Source organism: Xiphophorus hellerii, chromosome 5, assembly GCF_003331165.1.
Source record: "Xiphophorus hellerii strain 12219 chromosome 5, Xiphophorus_hellerii-4.1, whole genome shotgun sequence".
Taxonomy (NCBI): Eukaryota; Metazoa; Chordata; class Actinopteri; order Cyprinodontiformes; family Poeciliidae; genus Xiphophorus; species Xiphophorus hellerii.
Window position 1 is genome coordinate 2,245,338 of NC_045676.1, and position 20,832 is coordinate 2,266,169.

The 20,832-nt window shown below is 39.0% G+C and overlaps 1 protein-coding gene across 1 annotated transcript; it reads right to left on the reverse strand.

The window, feature by feature from the left end:
* Positions 1–3,301: 3,301 nt before the first annotated feature.
* Positions 3,302–20,559, reverse strand: papss1 (3'-phosphoadenosine 5'-phosphosulfate synthase 1). The gene is made up of 12 exons (XM_032562740.1): positions 20,284–20,559; positions 18,861–18,975; positions 18,533–18,768; positions 18,292–18,430; positions 17,310–17,428; positions 16,092–16,205; positions 15,903–16,014; positions 11,893–12,098; positions 7,462–7,597; positions 7,107–7,375; positions 5,169–5,398; positions 3,302–4,052 (listed from the first exon to the last, which is right to left on the reverse strand). Exons 1-12 carry the CDS (start codon positions 20,341–20,343, stop codon positions 3,914–3,916), a joined length of 1,875 nt encoding a protein of 624 aa, XP_032418631.1. The 5' UTR covers positions 20,344–20,559; the 3' UTR covers positions 3,302–3,913.
* Positions 20,560–20,832: the final 273 nt, after the last annotated feature.

A 20,832-nucleotide genomic window follows, 5' to 3' on the forward strand; every position in this document is an offset into this window, starting at 1 on the left:
GCGTTCCGGTGGGAGGCAGCTGCAGCTCGGGATAAACGCATTTCAGGGCAACTAACGACAAAACGAAAACTGAAATAAATAAACGTTGATTAATGGGGAAAACTGGAACTATACCGTTCATTTATGAAACTAACTAAAGCATACTGAAACTATAGATATAATATCCTTTCTTTTTGTGTTTATAAGTAAATTTATTAGTCTTTTGAACTGATGTGAAATATTTTTTTTTTTTCCCCATGCAGGCAGTTTACATCAGCTTCAGCAAATTACGGCGCTCCATAAGGTATTCTCTACTCCATACGGCAAAAGTTGGGATAAAACTCCAGTCAGTTGGTTGATCAATAAATTAATAAATGTTTTGAGAATTGTATTTTCTGTTAAGTATGTATGAACTAATCGATGTTTATATAATCACAAGCTTTTTGGAAATTAACCAGGGTGTGAAAAACTAAAACTATTAATATAAGAAAAACTGAGCAATATTTAACTAATAAAAACTAGCAAACAAACTCTGAAAACTAATTAAAACTAACTGATTTAGAGAAAAAGTCAATACAAAATGAAAGTACACTATAATAAAAGCCCCAAAACTATTATAATCCTGAAGCGGAGAAATTTGATTATAGTTAAATAAATCTAACGAAACAAGAAAAACTGAAATTGATAAAACATATTTTGTTTTTTCTGCAATAAATAAAAATGATAATTAATGGTGAAAACTATAAATATCTGGAACAATATTGTGTTTATAAATCTAAAACATAGTGAAATTATAAATATAATAACCTTTATTTTCGTGCTCATGAATCTAACATGCAACATGAAACAAAATAAAACTGATTTTATTTTTTTCCACACAGTTTACGTCAGCTGTTGGTAAATTACGGCGCTCCTGCTGGCGACAGAAAGATTTGGGAGGAAACTCCAGAGTCAGTTCAACAATAACTGAATATATTTTTTTACTGGTATCTTCTATTGAATATTCATTACCCAATTAATTTTTGAATTTTGCACCTAAAAATTAACCACAGTGTGAAAAAAACAAAACTACTACGTTAGTATAAATAAAACTAAACTTAAACTAAACAATATTTAACTCATAGCAACTAATAAAAACGAGCAAAAACGCTGTTAAAATAACTGAAACTAACTGAATGATGAACAAAGTCACAACAAAATAAAACCAAACCCTTTGTAACTCTGATCAGGTTTGATGTTGAGTTTAAGATTCTACCGATGTAAACAAAAACTCTTTTCTCTAAAATATGTTTGGATTCTCGGCTGAAAATGGGTCTGAGGAAGTCTGGAAACGATATTGATCGAGCTCACGTGGACAGAAGGGAGTGGTTTCTTTCCACTGTCGCCACGTGCTTGCTTGGTGAGCGGCTGCTGGATTTCCTTGCATTGAAACAGTTTTTCCAGCAGCACGAACCAAACCTGACTGCATCGTTTTATTAACGAATTAATCAAGATTTTTCCACATTACTCATAACATAAAGAGTTGAAGGTTTTTAATTGATTAAATGCATGAAGTGGGTTGCGAAAGTATTAACTCTTACATTTTGTGATTTCACAAACAATTCTGACTGTTTACTGTTTATTTTTATTGGGAAATGTATATAAATTGTGATTTCCCATAATTCAGTCCAACAGCCGTTTGAAATTATTCAGTGTTGGTTCATAAGAGCAGAATAAGAACCAGCTTTATTCACCAGCTTCTTCACATTAACAAACTATTTGAGTCTCACTACAGACATTTGAAATAAAACTATTTTTAAAAAGCAGAATAAAGCTCTTCATTTCTTGCACTGATCCAGTGTTTTTCCAGAAGACGATGATGAGGTTAAATTAGTGCAGATAAGCTTGGTGTTTATCTGTTGGGTGTGGATCAGAAAAACTGAAGTCCACAAACATCATAAATATCATCTACTAAAAAAATTAATAACTGAGCTGTCACGAATAATATGTAGGTTTTGTTTTTAGAACATTATTTCTATTTCAGAAATAATCCTATTAATTTTAAACACTTCTAGTGATCCTTAGCGTGTAGCTAACCCTCCAGAGAAAGCAAAGCGATCATCAGAGTGGGCGGAGCCAATAGACACAGGGGGCGTGGCCAAGTGAGGGGATGAGCCAAACCTAACCCACCGCTGCTAATTTGGTGACTTTCTGAACATCAAGCCGTGCCGTTAACCAATAGGAAAACTGAACTGCAGCAGCCACCGTTCAACCCAAAGAGGGCAGCACTGAGACGGTTTTAGGCAAAATATCGCAGAATTCCAGGAAGTTGATCTACGCTGTTGAAGTCTGTTAAAATGCCAATAAATATTTAACAAAAAAGAACAACAACAAAATAAAAATCACAGAATTCAACTAATTTATATGAAAATGTCACAATTTGTACAGAAACACCGGTAAAAAAAAATTTTGACATAGTGGAATTACAATTTAAAATCAAAAAATAATTAATTACCGGGAAACATTCAAGAGCTCTTCTTACAATAAGGACTTTATAATTTAAGGGAAAATGTGAATTTAAAAATCTAAAATTCAGAATCACAAGAAATGATATGACTGCACTGTACTGGTTACAGACAGTAAATATTGAGAGTTAAAACCAAGTTAACAGTAATTTATTGGATGACACCGTAGATGTAAGTCAGGAGTGGATGTAAAACTAAACTCTTAAAACTAAACTCTTTTAATACGCCATTTCAATAAAGTCAAACTCAACTCAACAATTTATACAGTTAATCTGCAAATATAAGGTTGATTTGGGGTTAAAGAAATAAAAGTATATGAGGTTCATACGCTGAGATCACTTTAGATAAAAAAAAACACTTTGTTGGTTCTTCATATAAAATCCTATTGAAAACAGTGAAGCTTGTGACTTAATATATTTGAGAAACTGTCAAATATATTAAGTTAATAAATTATATAAAATATTTTTAAAAATCACAATGTTATTTGAAATGTAATTATTGCTGCAAAAAGTAAAGGAACGGTCAAACATTGTTTGCAGATCAGCAGGATGCATGGAAATAATTCCGTTTGCATAAAGCTGCTTTTTAGCAGAGCTGTGATAATAAAACTGGACAATAAATGGAGAATAGAGAGTTGATATGACAATCCAGCAACCATCAAACCAGATAATGTCTCCTGATCTCCATCCACTGTCGGGTGATTCAGTAACCGCATCACTCTCACGCTGCCACTTACGCCCTCTGGTGTTCGTTAAGAAAAGGCCATAAACTTATGTCATTTCCTCAAAACAAAAACAAACAAAAAGGAGATTAGACAGTTTTTTTTCTCTAAAAATGATTTATTAGTCAGGGAAGATAACAAACGTGATCCTAACTGATATTTAAAAAATTATTTACCACAAGAAAAAGACGAGCTGCTGGAGGTAGAAAAGAAAATGAAAGGATGTAAAAAAAAAAAAACTTAAAGTACGACGACTACCATGCACCACCCGGTTAAAACGAGAATAAATACATTTAAAAGAAAATACTGAGTTAACAGGAGCTTTTCTGTGTAACGATACAAAGAATTAGTGATCCCAACATGACATTATGTGAAAGACCAAGGCACTCGACTTTTACTGCGGCTTCCGGAACAGAACCGCTCCAAACGTGTTCAGGTACTGATCAACAGCACCGAGCTGTCGCCATCTTTAGATCTGCAGATAATCTACTTTATTACACGTTAATCTGAATGTTCAGCTGGAAAAGGAGAAATCCAAAGAGTAAATAAAGCACATGGCTAAAAACACAAATGTAACGGCACTAAAAGCAACTTTCATGACAGGAAGTGAGACGGATAAAAGCCAGCGTGAAGTTTCTTTATAAAACTGAGCGGTCCCGGCGTTTCTCATGTCAGACAGAATAAGATCCGGCGTTTCCTGGTTTTCCGGTTAGGCCTTCTCCAGGGACTGGTAGTACTCCTTAAGAACGGCCCAGGCTTTCAGGACCATGAAGCCGTCGGGGGGGTTCTCCCCTTGGCGCGCCATCCTCCGCATGCGCGTGCCTGAGATGAAATCATAATCCTGATGGCTGCAGGACAGAAAGACACGGAGGCAGAGGGAACGAGTTAGGAGACGTGACTCAGAAAGAGTTTGTCTGTTTTAATAGAAATCGTTTTGTTTTATTACAAACATCAGGGTTTCCTGACTGCGGCGCTTCCCAACGGAAAAATAAGATCCGCCACTCCTTCAGAATGAAGTTTGTTGTTTTATATGCACATTAAAACGATGCTGTGCATGAAAAATTAGCCTGTCACAATAATAACTTGATCGATTGTCTCTGAAGTTATTGAGACAAATGATAATGTTTTGAGATCATTTCCAATATATAATAATCAGAATAAGAATAATAATAACAATGCAAGAACACACTCAAAGATCAAAACGAGAAATTCTGATGATCATTTAAAACTGGAGCTGGGACATTTGAAATCTAAAAATAAACAACAGCAAATTAAATTAATTATGAATTCTCTGTAAACAAAACTGTCCTTCAAAATAAACCAGCCGAGACCAAAACACCAGATAAAGACTTTTACCATCCAGCTTTTGGAAGAACAAGAGAAAAGAAAATTTGACGTTAATTTTGGCTTTTCTCTCATGTGAAGGAAGAAACTAGATGAAAATATGCAAAGCTGGACTACTATAATTCTGATCAGCTGTTGGATTAGGATTAATGTCCCGACTTTGCATCATGGAAAACTCGACTAATCATCTAATCCACCTGAATCTTGCAGCTACGCTCACGCAGCCTTCATCACACCGAGAGGAAAAGAAAATAAACGGCGTGACTGGAGCTAAAAATCGTTTGCGTTGCGCAGATACAGACTTTAATCAGCGGCAGGTCTGTGTGATTCTGAGCAACATCAAAGCCTAAAACATTTTAGCTCTGAGGAAAAGAAAACAACGGGTGTTATTTTTGGCTCAGCGATTCCCAGTGACAAAAGCACCGGGAGAACAGGAGCCTTTCTATAAACACACAACGAATTTACAGAATATAATTTCTGTTTAGACTGCTTGGCCTAATTGGCCTAAACGGGATTAAACGTCCAAATAAGCTTCTAAATTAACCTGAGTGAGCACTTCCTGTTTCCCATTACCGTGACAACCAGACCGAAGAGTCGGGGCTAGCTGGGCGTAAGCTTACTTCTTGGGCTCATAGAAGTCCATGGCTCCTTTGACCTTGTTGTATGCAGCGACCTTGAAGGGAACGATCTCCAGGGAGACGAGGCCCGGCGCCATGGTGAGGACCTTGGCTCCGTGGCTCGGCTCGTACAGGTCCTTCCCCGTGGCCGGGTGGGGCATGCCTGCAGGGTCGCGACCCACGATGTAGAAGTTGGCGCCGGCAACCATACGGGCTCGACAATGCCACTGAACCTGAGGGAACGAGGAACGTCGGTTTAAACTGTTCTCTGAACGGCTTCGGTTTCCAGCTACTGGTAATAAATATCACCACAAAGCGATGTGGTGAAGAACAAAATCTTCATGATTTTGTTAAGTCTCTTTAAATTAAAGAATTTTATGTGAGCAACAAAAATGTAAATAAATGTAAAGAAGCTTGCAAACACCAGGCAGGGAAAGCTGCATGGCATAATGAAAGGTAACTGGATCAAAGTTATAAGTTTTGTATTTTTAATGAGTTTATTTAATAAAAAAACAAAGCAGTCGAATACAAAGACGTTTTTGCTACTCTGAGCAGTACGGGGTATTCTGCCACAGACAATTTGACAATTCTTTTTTCCATAAAAAGCCTCCAGGAGAGCCGAGTGTTTGCTCTCATTTTGGAGTTTCTGGTGTTAAAACGGACCTGCAGCAGGTGTCTGGATAAAACAATAAAATAATTAAAAACTTCAATTTGAAGCTGCTACTTTAATAAATGTTTTTTGTTTCAGATTTTGAATGAAAGTAGAATGTTTCGTTCCAACATGTCAGTCCCACAAAGACGCTGAGCGCCGGCTAGTCACAACAAAATGGAGCTGAAAGATGTTAAAAACGGGAGAAGAGACCCTAATAATCCTAACAGAGAGCAGATTAAAAGTCTGGAAGGATTTTAATCTGGTAGTTTAGAACAACAAGACGTGTGTTGGCTTCATGGAGTGCAGGAAATGTGACACTTTTCTCTCCTATGGCAGCAAAAAGATTGAAACCTCAACACTTATGAATCATGTAGTACCAGATTTAAACTCTAAACTTATACATTTTAGAGTGAACTGAAACAACTGAAACAATTAATCAGAGTAATCGATACCTCAAATAATTGTCAACTAATTTAGTGATTGATTAATCGTTAACTGGAGACTCAAAAAGGTCATTTGCTAGAAATGAAGAAAAAACGCATCACCATCTATTGCTATCCAAGTATTAACTAGTCAAATGAAAATATAATCCCAGATTAGCGCTCTGCTGTGCTGAAAAGGTCTGAGCTTTTCTCATGTTGAAGGATTTTTAGATGCAGATGCTTCGTTTGCTTCAAATGATCAAACTTTCACTAAAGGAATGCTGTTATTTCATTTTAGGGAATAAAATATGTTTTTAAAAAAAAACCAAATTGAATTATTTGTTTAGTTTGCATAAAAAGGCTTAAGTGGTCAAACAAAAAATCTGCAGTAAACAGAGGCAGATGAAGATAAAACAGCCACTTTCAAGCCACCTTGAAGTGTTTTATGAAAGCGGCTCCTGTCTGCTTCAGGGCCATCCCGTAAATATGAAAACCACAGAAGAAATAGTCTCACTTTTAACGGCTAAACGTTAATGTTAGGCTTGCACTTGGCCCTAAAAGAAAAAATAAAACTTTTTATGGCTCCAAACTAATTTAACTGAGTCCCTGATGTCCAGCAGCCCTCAGTCTGTTCCCAATGATCGGCTGCTTCCACATTATAAGAAGTGAATGAATGAAAAGTTTCCAGCCACTGAGCAGAGCGACTCGGCCCAGCTGCTGGTTCCCTTTCCTGTCCGGTCGTCAGTCAGCCGGCATGAGACGGCCTCCTCCGCCGCCTCAACACTCATCATTCAGCGCGGCAGCGAGTTTTTTTATCTGCCACGTTTGCGTTTAAAGAAACCTCAGCTCCGCTTTGATCTGCGTTACCTCAGTCGGTCCCGCGTACATCATGGGAGACGGGAAAATGGCAACGATGGTGGAGTCCGGATCCAGCACGCGCTCCTCCAGCACGGCGGCGTGCTGCTTCATCCGCCACGGCAGTGGCACGTCGTCGTCTTTGGTCCAGCCTCCCAGCGGGTGGAGCAGCAGGACGGGCCGGCGGTATCCGCGCTCCACCAGCCGTTTCTGGGTGTCCTGCATGAGCAGGGCGTGGCCGTTATGGACTGGGTTCCGGAGCTGGAAGGCGAACACCGCGTCTGCACATGGAAGAGGACAGGACTGGTTTGGTGGAAGGAAACCAGAACCAGGAAGTGGAGCTGGCAGCGGAAGACGGGACGGCTACCTGCGTTCATTTCTTTAAACTTCTGTTTGAGCTCGTTGGGAGTCAGCCGGTACTGGTCCAGACCGTCGTTCCAGTAGATCCGGTCCAGAACCTGCAGGTCTCCGCCAACCAGCCAGTCGCCACTTTCCATCACCATCTGGAAACACGACAGATCAATCATCACAATTAGGTCTCAATCAGGGCTGAAACGATCAACTGGATTTATTGTGATCAATTATTGAAATCAACTAATTTACTTATTACAATTAATTGTTACCTGTAGTTAAAAAATGCAATTTGTAGAAAGAACACACAGAGCAGTAACTAAACCAAAACCGTACAAAAAATATAAACATTTTCCATTTCAGATAGAAAAAAACCTTTGCAAAGACGTTCCACGCAGTTTCAGCTTCAACTGGCTCAAAATCCGAAAAAAGACAAACAAACTACCACTGAGCACCTTTTGCTATATAATTATTAATTGTTTAATCCAAACATAATACCACAAAGCAGAAAGTCCTGAGCTTTTCACATGTTTATGTTATGTTAGATGCATCCTTTGCTACAAATGACCAAGCGTTTATTAAATGATCATTTTTAAGGATAAAACATTTATTTTCTTATTTTAAAAAATTTATTTGACTATGTGCATTTTTACTGTAATTCTAATATTGTATAAAAAGGTTTAAGAGGTTAAATAAAAAATGTGTTAATTTTTTAATAACTGCCTTTTTGCAGCATAAATTTGGTCAAAGTTGGTGGATAAGTTTAAAGAAACCTTCTCTTCCCAAAATTAAGCAACAAAAATTAGTGATGCGTTTAGTTTCTCTTTAATAAAATGTTCAAAACAACATTTTCACCACATTTCCCATACACTGGTTCAGGTCGAAGATAAAATCTGCTGTTTACCACAATTAAGTGACAAACGTTCACATGTTTGCTAGAGAGAGAAACTTTCTCCCCAGGATAATCAAACAAAGATCCAAATCGCTCAGGCTGATTTTGTTTCAGGCGATATCTCTGGCGTCCCTCCTGTGGTCCTTAGGAGACCCCAGCTAGAGTTACTGCATGAAACTGATGAATCTGAACATTAAAAAAAACATTTGTGTCACTTATTCCATTAACATGTAATTCATCATTTAAACAGGCTTTGATATTTATATTTAAAAAGCAAAAGAACAGCCTGGCTGCAGTTTCTGCTTTACAGTGGGTTTAAATCAGAAAGCTGTCAGCAGCAGAGGCGTCGCCACGATTTGATCAAAAGGAAAGATCATGTGAGAAATTTACATTTTTCCGCTCCTCACGCTAACTGATCCAATTTGTCCAGAGGTGGCTTGAAAAACTCGACCCATATGTGGGAAAGAGGCTCACATGAACCATGAACGAACGTCACACAGCGCACAGACCGACCCGGCCCGACCAACACACCGCGGCTCCCTGTGGAGGGAGGGGGGGGAGGGGGGATCTGCCTGACGGACAGGTAAACAGGAAAAGGTGGATTAACTGCGTCTGAACGGAGCGGCTCGTTTGCAGCTGACAGCAGACGGAAACAATGCGGCGCAGCCGTCGCAGTAAAGGGCGCCGCTGACAGACGGGCTTCGGTGCAGCCAGAGAGACGTATGGTCATGTAAACACACACACACACACACAGTTTAACGAGGGAGGCCTTAATCAGAGCAGGCTGAACACACACACACGTCAGGTTAGACGTGTGGCGACGGCATTGAGGCTTCAGGTGTCAACAGTGGAGAGTCGTGGTCCCAATTTAGGACACGTGTAGCCGCCGCCGCCGCCGTCCCGCCGCCGCCGCCCCATCAGTCAACACATGAGCCACATTTCACCATGGCGATGGTGGGAATAAGATGAAAGTTAAAAGTTAAGGTGTTGAAATATTTGGGCGTTTTTTCTGGGGCTCTGACTCAAACATCAAAAGCCAACCAGTCAGTTACTGGAAGTAAAGTCACTGCAAACCAGTAAACAATTGCTCACAACTGAAATTAATAAACAAAACAATTTCAAGGGGAATAGTTATTTTTAACATTTTATAGGAACTCGTTAAAATAGGTCCATGGGCTACACAAAACATGTTTATTACATTTTTTGCACAAGATCTTTCTTTCTCAAAACCTTTTGCATAAAATGTCACTTTTAATGATGCTAGAAAGAAAAGAAAAGCTTTTATATTGTTTTTTTTTATCCGTCAGAGGTAGCTGTATAATTTTCAAATCAGTGAAATAAACTAAATCAGCCAGGGGTGTGAATACGTAACTGCATTTTTACAGCGATCTGTCTTCAACTACAGAATCTGCTAAACTCAGACAGAAAGGACCGAATGGGCAGACGGACGGCTGGATGGATGAAATTTAAAAGAAAACAAAAACTTTTCTAATTTTTCCTTCACTTTTAGGGCGATACCTGAAGATAAGAGCTTGGACTGTTTCCACCTGCACCCTGTTCATCTCTAAACAACAACCTGAATCTTCACTGAAAGTCGACGGCTGCTGCTTTAGCGTCACATGTGGCAAAAATCCTTTGGATTCAGTCAAACCGCAATAAATTCAGCAGTCCAAAGCGGTGGAATAAGTTCTGAGTTTCTGTTCACGAAGCAGGTGTCAGAAAAACCAGTGCAAGAAAACAGCTCGATAAAAACAAAAAAAAAAACAGATGAATTTGGAGAGAAGTGGAAACTACATTCCCAAACAATTTTTTGGGGGGGTTTTAGGGTGGAGAACACAACAGATTCCAGATTTAACACCTGCAGAAGACGGGTGGATCAAAACGAAGTTCTTAAGTAATGAGAAAACCTCCATTTCTCCAGATGTTCAGTTTTTCCATCAGTGAAGAGAGCAAAGCGTTCCGACTCTTCAGGAGTTAAAGGGCAGGTTAAGTACGCAGTGTGTCACTGATCCACCCAAAGCTAAAAAAATAAAGTCTCTATTTGTGTGAATCAAGTGATTCTAAACATTAAAATTCTGAAATTAATAATCTGTATTTTTAAAGAAATACCACAAAGTAGAATACAACCACTCATTTCATTAATGAACGAAGTCGATGGAGACCGACAGTGGGCTGATCTAGCATGACGAGCCTTTTTATAGTGTACAAATAAAAAAATTCAAGAAACCGATGAGTTCTTTATAATTTATCAATTTACGGCTCTTATTTCACGGACATCTCGGACAGTGTGTGCACAGGCCTTCATCTGGAGCGATTCCAGTTCCTGCTGGCATGTAAACGTCTGCAGGCCGTCAGCAGCAGAGGCGTCGTGTGACGGGATCAATAAGCATTTGGCTCCTCCACTGAGAGTTTTCGGGATCTCACTCATGATTTGTTTCTGACACGCTAATGAATCCAGGCTGTCCGCAACCGTCAGTACAAACGGCATCAAACATGTTATTTTATTGTTATATTTACTCACTGCATCATAATGTTGGTTTTACTTATCTAGTGTTTTGTTTATACTTCTTTAAAAAAATATTAATTTACTCGTTTGCTTTCTTGCTCTAAGAACCATTTTGCATTTATTAATTACATTGATTTGATCATCATTTGCTTTATATTTCTAGACAGAGTGGTTTAGATTTAGAGTAACGAACATGTCGGTGGTTGAAGTGGAAGCTGACACACAACACTTCATGGTATGAGAAAAGATTTATGGCCTGTTTTCCCATCATGAGGTGAGATTTGGTTGCAGAAGATAAAGATGTTTTGTTTTAGGGTTTTTCCAGAGCTGAAACAATCACCGGCCAACTTGCGTGTTAACATGTGAAGAAGGATAAATAGCGAGAGCATCAGTGGGTTGGTTAGAAGTTCACTGACTTGTAGTTCGTCATCTTCTCCTTAATCAAGTAGAGCCTTGAAACAAACATTTCAGAGTACGCCTCTGATTTGATTCTGCCTTGAATGTTTCCTTAATAGTGATTTTCAGAGGTGGCCAGAGTACCCAAAAGATGAAGTAAGATGAGCAATGCTTCAACAATTTTACTCAAGTAAAAAGTAGCCATCTAAGAAATTATTCAAATAAGAGTAAAAGAGTATTTCATCAATCATTTAATATTTAAAAATGGCATCAGATGGAACAAAATGTAAAGTGAAAATGTGCGCACTTTAAGGACAAAATGACAATAATTCATATAAGTAACATAAAATAACAGAATCAGGCAAAATAAACATTTTTCCCCAATCAGTTTCTTTCAATTAAAAAACTTAAACTTTAAGGAAAACTGCAGGTGTGTCTCCGCGTCTGGTGAGTTTTTGGTTAAAACATGTTTGTTTTTCATTCACTTAGAAAATCCAGAAGTTTATAGCGACACTTCATAATGAAAATACTCAAGTAAATTTAATTAAATGTAACTAGTTACTACCAGCTCTGGTAATTTTCCTGGCAGTCCGTAAACAAGCCGGATCTCGTTCTGCTGACGTACAGAAGCGGCTCTGCGGAGCGACGCTCACCTTGATGTACGGGTGGTCTTTGCAGGTGGTGCCCCACTGCCGGGCGCAGCGCTCCTCCTTCCAGTGCTGGTAAAACTCCGGGTTACGGAGGATGGCGACGCGTCGGCCGTTATAGACCAGCGCCATGGCCGTCACGCCGTCCAGACGCTCCTTATCCGCCGTGGACACCGGCAGCACAATGGGCACCGACAGGTTAATCACACCACCTAGTGGAGGAGAAGGACATTAAAATTAGATACAGGACAGAGTCTAACTAACAAATAAGTTTTAGTTTGCGTAGCAGAGGTGGGAATCTGTTACTATCTCACGATTTGATTCACCACGACATTGCAATCCAGAAGAACAGCCTTTGGAGTTGTTTAATGAAGAATTGTAAAAATGCACATAACCTCTCACCACGTCGTATAAAAACATTCAGTATTCACGTCGCCCGCAGAAACAAAAAAACAGAAACTAGTTGAAGAGAAATATGTAAATATTGTTGCTCTCCGAGAGCATTTCTGCAAAAAACACGGCAACAAACTTCTGACCGATCACGGCGTACCGTGGCTCCGCCCATTTGCATTGTTCCTGAAGTTTTCACCTGAAGTTTTCAATCTCCATTTTGCGAAGCGAACTGGGTCCTCCCGGGTATTCGGTGCCTTAAACGAAGACGGCGCCAGTTAAATTTCTCTCTCATTTTAGTTGTTTCCTCTGTTTTGGTGCTTTCTGCATACATTCCAGCACCGGCTGTGTGGCGACGTCAGAACTCCCACATAATTACAAAGGCAGATTTATTATTTTAATAAATTTGGGACATTTTAAATCAATTCTGAATCATAATAAATGAATAAATGTGAATCGATTTTTTTGGCACACCCCTAATTCACAACATTTTAGTGATCAACAGAGAAGGTTTTCGTGGGTGTTTGTTTCCAGCTGAAACTCCTATCAATCTATTATTTGAATGCATTGAATTTGTGAGCGTAAGAGATTCTGCATAATGTTTGTTTGTGGTGCTGATCTCAGAAACAAATGGATGAAATCATATTCTAAGTTGGATCCTTGAACCAAACAGCTCGAACGGACTGAAAGGACAGAGTGCTTTTCATTTTGTTGAAGTTTTTCTTCCACTAACAGAGTCAGAAGTTCTGCATTCAATCCTTGGTTGGCAAACACCTGTTCACCATTTGCCAGGCAAATATGAGCAGATCCTAAACTTTCTGCATTTTAAGAACCAATGTTCCAGTCGATTTCTCCGCCCTCGAACTCGGAAATCTCAACTTCCGAGTTCAAATTGAAAGCAGCAACATGCCCCAAACTGCCTCTGGGAGTTATTCTTTTATCGAAAAACCTTTTACTTCGAAGGAAAAAACCATCATGTATTATTGAAACTTCTGGAACTCAACCTTCACTAGACGTTTTCTTTCATTTTCAGCCTCATTGAAAATGTAGTAATTTCAACCAAAAGCTAAAGAATCTTATTGTTAAATTAGTTTTGTAAAGTTTTCGGTTTATTTTTTTAAGGTTTGTTGTCAGAGATCCACCTGGTCTTCTGCCTGAAGCAGCGCTAGTGTTTAACACGGAAAATTAGTTTTTTCTATGGAATACAGAATGTTGCCCTAATAAAAGAAATTTTTTTTCTACTAAATATGAAACTTTCAGATTAAAAAAAAATAAAAATGAAAGCATTAAATTTTTCCAACATATTTTAGTAGGATGTCTGAATAAAGTCCACATCAAAACCGTTTTTCTTATTTATACAAGAATAAATGTCAGTCAGACGTACAGTTCATACAGAGTAAAAAACTTCTAAATTTGATTTCACTCGAGGAAATAATTCATCAAAAAAACAACGTTGATAGTTAAATTTAAAAATACATACATATTACATTCAGTCAAACAACAACAGGTATTAATTATTTATTCATTATTCATCAAGTCCACATTTCTGTATTATTTTTCTTGATGTAATATTCTATTTTTGAATGCCATGTTTTCATTACCTGTAAGTGGAAAATCATCATAAATAACAGAAATTAAGGTTTTCAAACATCTGTCTGTTTCACTTTGTCATAAAGTTCCTATAATAAATAGACTTTTCAATAATATTCTAACTTACTAAATGGATGTGTACATGATTATTCTTTGATAAAATTTCCAAAATTCAGGAAATTTAAAAAATACAACTGTGCAAAAAACATAAAATAATATAAATATAAAGTCAACTGATAAATTCAGCATCTGTGAATCAACCAGCATCTAATCCTGTTTGAACCACTAATTCAATGGAGAAAAGTGGAAGTTTTATCAATTTCTGTGCAAAGATTGCACAGAAAGAAAAATATTCTCTAATATTTTCAAATTTTTAACCACTATATTATGAACAGCAAACCCATATTCTTTGTAGAGCCAGACATTAATATATTGTACTTAATCAGGATCAGTAAATTACAAACGGAGCCAGAAATAGACAAATAGATCAGCGTTTCCTCCGTAAGGTCTGGGCAGAGACGGATCAGATGGATGAAAGCAGAAATCACTCCTGCAGGGAATAGAAGGTTTTCCTAACGACCTCATGGTCTTAATCACTGGAATCTCATCTTCTGTGCTGCAACATGAGCTTCGTTTAGTGAAACTTTGTTCCTGTTAGAGTAAAATGGAAAGTGAAGCGCTGGCTTCGGGGCAGGGCTGACTCTAACTCAGATGTTTGGTAAATTAAAGGCCATGTTTTAGATTTTCAACAAGAGTTTCACCATAAATAAAGGAAACAATATAGGTGGTTTAAATGCACCTCCTTACTGATAACCCTCTGTAGGTGTGTCACATTGATTGAGCAACCTCCATCCTGATTGGCTAAACAGTTAAACTCTAGGTTTGATGGAAATAAACCAAACGGTGACGTGAGTCCAATCATTAAGAGAGTTTTCCTACCTGATAGTCCCGTAGACTCTGTTTGATTCAGGACCAAAAGTTGCAACATTTGTTATATTTCCATCTGCTGTGGGTCTGTTCCATTCTGCACCGAGGCAAATAAACCAAGCCCAAACCTGTTCCCCTCCTCGCCTGTGGGGGCGCTGCACCAAGCACCACTGAAGGAAACAACACAAAAATCTCAAAAGAAGAAGCTGAGCGCAACTCCCTTCTTTACGAAATGTAAATAAAAATGGAGAGGTGTCAGAGTTTAGTGGTTAGAATATTTCTCAATTGTCTTTGGTAAAAAAAAAACAAAAAAAAACCAAGCTATTTCTCCTGCTATCACATAAATTTTGGTTGTATTTACCCAGAATGCTCTGCCTTGCAGTCCACTTCCTGGTTTTGGTGCGGTCTCTGGTCCGCTTGCTGTTCACATACGTATTTGAAACGTCACTTCAACCGAACACAGACCGAGGTTGGTATGCGGACCAGATTTTAATTTTTTGGTTTGATTGCTCATTCACACCTCACAAGCGAACCGGACTGTCTGCGCAAACGGACCGGAGTTTGATTAAAGTGAACGAAACAGGACTGGTGTGAGTGCACCATAAAAGCCATGCTGCATGAGAACTTAGAGAATTTATCCATTAGGACATTTTCTTTGGTCAAAGTGATCAACTCCTGGAAAATCCAGATATCAATTTCTGAGGAAATAAAGCATAAATATTGAGGAATAAGCCAATTCTTGCCTCATCAGTTCTTTGAGCAATCAGCTCCATCTAGTGGCCAATATAAGTAAAACAGGCGATGAGAAAATGACATGATGTGAAGCTTTAATTCAGAGATTCCCAAAGTGGGTCCTGCAGGCATCCTGCATGTTTTAGTTCTCTTCCTGGTGGCAGTAGCAACTTTTTCAGCACGTTTGGTTATTTTGTTGGTTTTAGTTAACTGTAAAAACCTTGAAACTGGCGAGTCAATTCTCAAAACAGTCACATGGTGCGGCTTGCTGGCGAGGCTTCAAACGTTCAACACTCGAAACGCGTGTCAGGAAAATCCTCCTGATTCTCCAGACGACACATCGCTGCTGAAACATTTTTTTCTTTCAGCCGTCTTACCGTCCAGCAGACAGTCGAAGTGAAGACACTGCAGGTACTCCCTCTCCCTCATGAAGCCGTTCAGAGGCGTGGCCCAGCCTTCGGCCAACACCTGCACCCACTGCATGTCCAACTGCAGGACAGAGGTCAGAGGTCAACACAACCAGGCCGAGATGAACAGAACGCGGCTGCAGAGTCAGGCCAGCTCACCTTTCCAATCTGGACAGCAGGGAGAGTCTCTGCGTCGGCCTTGGCCAGGTCCAGCTTGTTCTCCTGAACATAGAGCTCCTTCACCTCATAGGAGGCGTCAACAGGAACGATGTCCTGAAAAACAAACGAGCATTCATGAAAAACAAACGAGCATTCATGAAAAACATGTCGTCATGAAGCAATCTGCTCCAGCAGGCTGAGGGGAGGACAGACGTAGCAGAAACCTACACGCTTCAGCCTCAATATTCCTGCAACTATGACTCATTTCTGCCACCTAGTGGCCACTAGATTTTTAATGTTTCAAACCAGGAAAGTTTTTCTGCAACTCTTTGAGTATGATAATGTATTTGATGTTGTAACTAATTAAATATGTGAACTCTTTAGAAATTATGTTATTGGTAAACTTTTTCTCCTTCAACTTGTAAAATAACAAATTATTCATGTTTCAATGAGATATGGTGAACCTTCAGCTGCTTTCCATCGTCTCTGATTCACTGGGGGAAAGGTGCAGAAAAAAAATATAGAAGAGCAGCAACTTTCTGCCAAAAAATCTCAGAAATATGTTGAACAAAACGCATACTTTCATGTTTTGTTTTTTATTATATTTCTGAGATTAATATAATTTTTTTATAAATGAAAAAGTAAAAGGTAGTGGTTGGACTTGATGAAAATTTTAACTGAGTTAATTGCAGGGCCTGTAATTAATCAAAATTTATTTAAAAACCATATATTAACAAAATGAGCAACATTTTCACTTCAAAAACCCATTTTCTGCTAAATTATAGAAGATATTTGTTGTTTTTAATCAGTTATTCAGGTTGTTAGTATTATTCCAGCCATTCAGATTTTCAGAAACTCCTGATTATTCATGGAGTTTCTTTAAAAATGTAGACGCAGACATTAGAGTCTGAGCTGCTGCTACATGTTTAACACTGAGATGCTATTTTAGGCTTGAATAGCTTAGCTGATATGCTAATTCCTTGTAGCACAACAATAGTCTTTTCCAGCGTCCCATCTGATCGGTTTTGGAGCAGAAATTAACCCCTGATGGGCTGAGAGAAGCGGAAACACAAACAAAGATAAAAAGTTCCAGCTCGTGACTTTTATAAGCCAAAAACAAAGAAAAGAAAAAAGATTGTACTAAAAATCAATGTGATTAATGAAAATGAACATGTTAAACTCCTGGCCTAGTAGTAAGCTGGTGTGCATTTGCCTCACCCGCTCCTGCAGCAGGTCGACCAGCTGCTGGATGCACTCGTTGACGCTGCACGAGTCGGTCTTCAGCACCAGCTCCGGAGCCTCCGGCTTCTCGTACTCGGAGTCGATTCCAGTGAAACCTGAGAGCAGAAACATAAAATCCAGTTCAGCTTCAGCTCATCAGTCACCGGAGCAGAAACTCATTCAAATAAACCAATGTGGATGTTTTCCTTCATATGATGCTATCTAAAGCAGACATATCTGTTCTAATTATTTAAGCAGTGAACAGAAAACTGGTTGTTATATGAGGGATTTTTCATAAATTCAAATAGAAATATGAATTAATTCTAAGATTATGACAGGCTGCTGGTAGCATTTCAGGTTTTTCCACCATAGCAGCTCCAGAGAGCCACTTCTCATTTTTAAAAGTCAAAGTTTGGGAGAAGTAGCTTGGTTTGACCGATCTATACACAAGTTGTTTGATTTGAGCGGCTATATTCTGAATCTCTGTAGAGAAGCACAGGCACAAACAGCTGTTAAGCACAGAAAAGATTTAAATTAATTTTTTAACCATAGATTTGGCGCCCCCTCTAATGCAGCACCCATTTTTATCTCTAAACTGCCAAATTACATCATTCAATCCTCCTAGTTTTTCACACAAAATCAACAGATCCACACATTTTATCGCTAAACAATAATTGTGAGTTTCTTTCTGCAAAAATGTTCAAACTCACTGTGGTTAAATGATGCCAACTCCCACCTGTATGTGGCAGTATTTCTTACTTTGACTACATTGCTGCCTCAGTTTTGCCTGGTCTGTGATCAATATAGCAAGTAACAAAAAGTCACATGTTTTCCAGCCAATCCTGGCAGGAAAATATAAACGCAAATATTTCTAATTTAGCACCACATTCTGGCTCAACTGGCCTTTCATGATGTGTCCCAAGATGAAAATGTTTAATGCTGCTGCTCTGCCTAGTTAAAGTAAAGACTTTGGCTCTACCTCTTATCTCCCCCGCTCTGGCCTTCTTGTAAAGTCCCTTCACGTCCCGCTGCTCACACACGTCCAGCGGCGCATCCACAAAAACCTCAAAGAACGGTAACCCTGCCGCCTCGTGGATCTTCCTGGCATTCAGCCGATCCTGCAGGAAAACACAAAACGTTTTGTTACATCATTTATTCCCAGACTTTAACAGTGAGATTTGGGCTGCGAGTCTCCAAACGGCGGCGCTCTGTTCACTCACCCTGCTGTACGGGGAGATGAAGCTGGCGAGGCAGACCAGACCCGCATCTGCAAAGAGCCGCGCCACCTCGGCGATGCGGCGGATGTTCTCCTCGCGGTCCTCGGGGCTGAAGCCCAGGTTCTTGTTCAGCCCCTGGCGGATGTTGTCTCCGTCCAGCGTGTAGCAGGGGATGCCGTGACACACCAGGTACTCCTCCAGAGCCATGCTCACCGTCGTCTTCCCTGCACCAGACAGGCCTGCAGGGAGCAAGACAGCAGGATTATAGAGAAGTTACATCTAAAATCTGCCTTAATGTGAGGATTATTTCTGTCTTTTTTGAACATCCTACCAGTCAGCCAGACGGTGCATCCTCTGAACCCTCCTCGTGTGCCCACAACCTGCCCACGCTTGTTCCGGCTTACATGGTGGGCTTGGTAGGTGACATTAGTTGCACGTTGCATTCCCTTAAATTATCAAGATAATTTGCTCATAAAAGTTATTTAAAAAACTAAAATTAAATAAAAATCTAGCCATACAAACACTAAAATCCCAATGAAGTCGAGTAGCAAAACACACAGAATCGCAACAAAAATCTAAATTTAAGTTTTTTTGCAATGTTTGCAATATTTGTTAGAATAATTATGTATTGTTATCATTCTTACATAAGTAGTTACTAGTTTCTTTTTCATTTAAAGGTTTAGTATTCACACCCCAGAGAGGAGGAATTTGTTAAACCGTGTGAAAGACAAAACTTGCTTTTTCCCTAAACCTTGAAGCTGCAGCTGCTTTTTATCTTGGGATCCTCCTTAAACTGCTTGTGTGTAGAATGTAGTTCTTTGTTCAGAATAGCCCTCCTTCCTTGATGTATTACCCTCCACATTCCATTCACTCCTGCTTTGTAATAAAGATCAGTTCTGATGCAGAGTCAGAACGCGTGGTAAACACCTTGGAGAAGTGGTTTGCTATGTTTTCTCCTTCTGCAGAAGCTTGGTTGAAAACTCATAAACGTTGTCTATGGTTCACGTTTTATTTAGGTTTGAGAAATACCTATCAATATTATAATTAGAGTGCTATGCATGCAAATTCTGCATCCCAATATGTTTCTTCTATTGTGCAGCTCAAAATATTCTCTTTAAAGTACAACTAAAATGAAACAAAATAAGAAACAAGAGGTCTAAAAGTTTTGAACAATGATGCACTTGACAGAAAATTAGCTTAAAATGTGAAACTTTCGTGTTATTTCATTTATTTATTTCAAACGGGTTTTTAAAAAGAAGTAATCAGTAGGACAAGAGAAAGCGTGTGCATACATAACCGAGAAAATCATTAGCTTACAAATACTTTTCTGTGTGAAAAGGAGTACAAATAAGTTAACACTTATTTAATCCTACCCCTTATCTCAATTTAATGAAATATTACTTACCGACTGAATAATTATCATAAATTTGTAATTAAAACCAAGTTATGACATTCATATGCCAGTTCCTTATACTGTGCTAAACTTTTTCGTTTTCATAAAAGTAATTAAATTGGACAGAATCTTATCTGATGTGTAAACAATGAGAGTTAAAATAACAATATATATGAAGACAGAGACACCATCGTCGAAACGCTGAAGTTGATCCATCATTGCAGTGAACTCAGCTAACGGTTAGCCTCGGGGCTATTAGCATCTAGCTATCGATAACAACGCTGAGCCGCTCGGCTCATTTAAACCCGAAGGTAGTAATAAAATATTGCGTTAAATAAACTTGAGGGAAAAAAAGACCCACCCAGTTCTCGATGGTGTTGCTAAGCTTCTGCTTCTTATTGGAGTTCCCATGAGTCTCCATGGCCGATCAGGTGAAGCAGCTGATTTAACCGTCAAGGCGCTAAAACCACAAACCAGCTGCTGCAGCCCGGCTGGCTCTTTGTTTCCTGGCGCAGGTAAATGTTAACGCAGGAGACAGGTATGTCTATTGACTGGGGGAACTCAGGACACAGGAGCTTTCTGACCACGGGGAAGGATCCTCTGGCGGCCACGTCACCTGTGAAAAGTGACGTATTTCCGCTGTCTGTAGCCAGCCAGCTCGGAAAACCGATCTCGGGTCAGTTTGGATTAAATGTAGGGCAGGCTGTCATAGCATATAATAAAAGCACATTTCTGTGCTTCTATACCTTTTAAAGGGATAGTTCGGATTTTTTGTGAGGTTATGTTAAATTGTTACTAGTTATACAGAGAAAAGGCATTTATAACCACTGATGGGAGTAACATTGACTATTTTTTCCATTACTGAATGCTGGTGATGATTTTAACCAGAACAATGTTATGTCAAATTCCA

Coding starts and splice junctions, on each gene's coding strand:
- papss1 (XM_032562740.1), bottom strand. CDS start 20,343: ATGGAGACTCATGGGAACTCCAATAAGAAGCAGAAGCTTAGCAACACC. Junction 12,099..15,902: donor CTTCGACTGTCTGCTGGACG/GTAAGACGGCTG, acceptor CTCCTCCACTAG/GTGGTGTGATTAACCTGTCG. Junction 7,598..11,892: donor AAGACCACCCGTACATCAAG/GTGAGCGTCGCT, acceptor TCGTGTTTCCAG/ATGGTGATGGAAAGTGGCGA.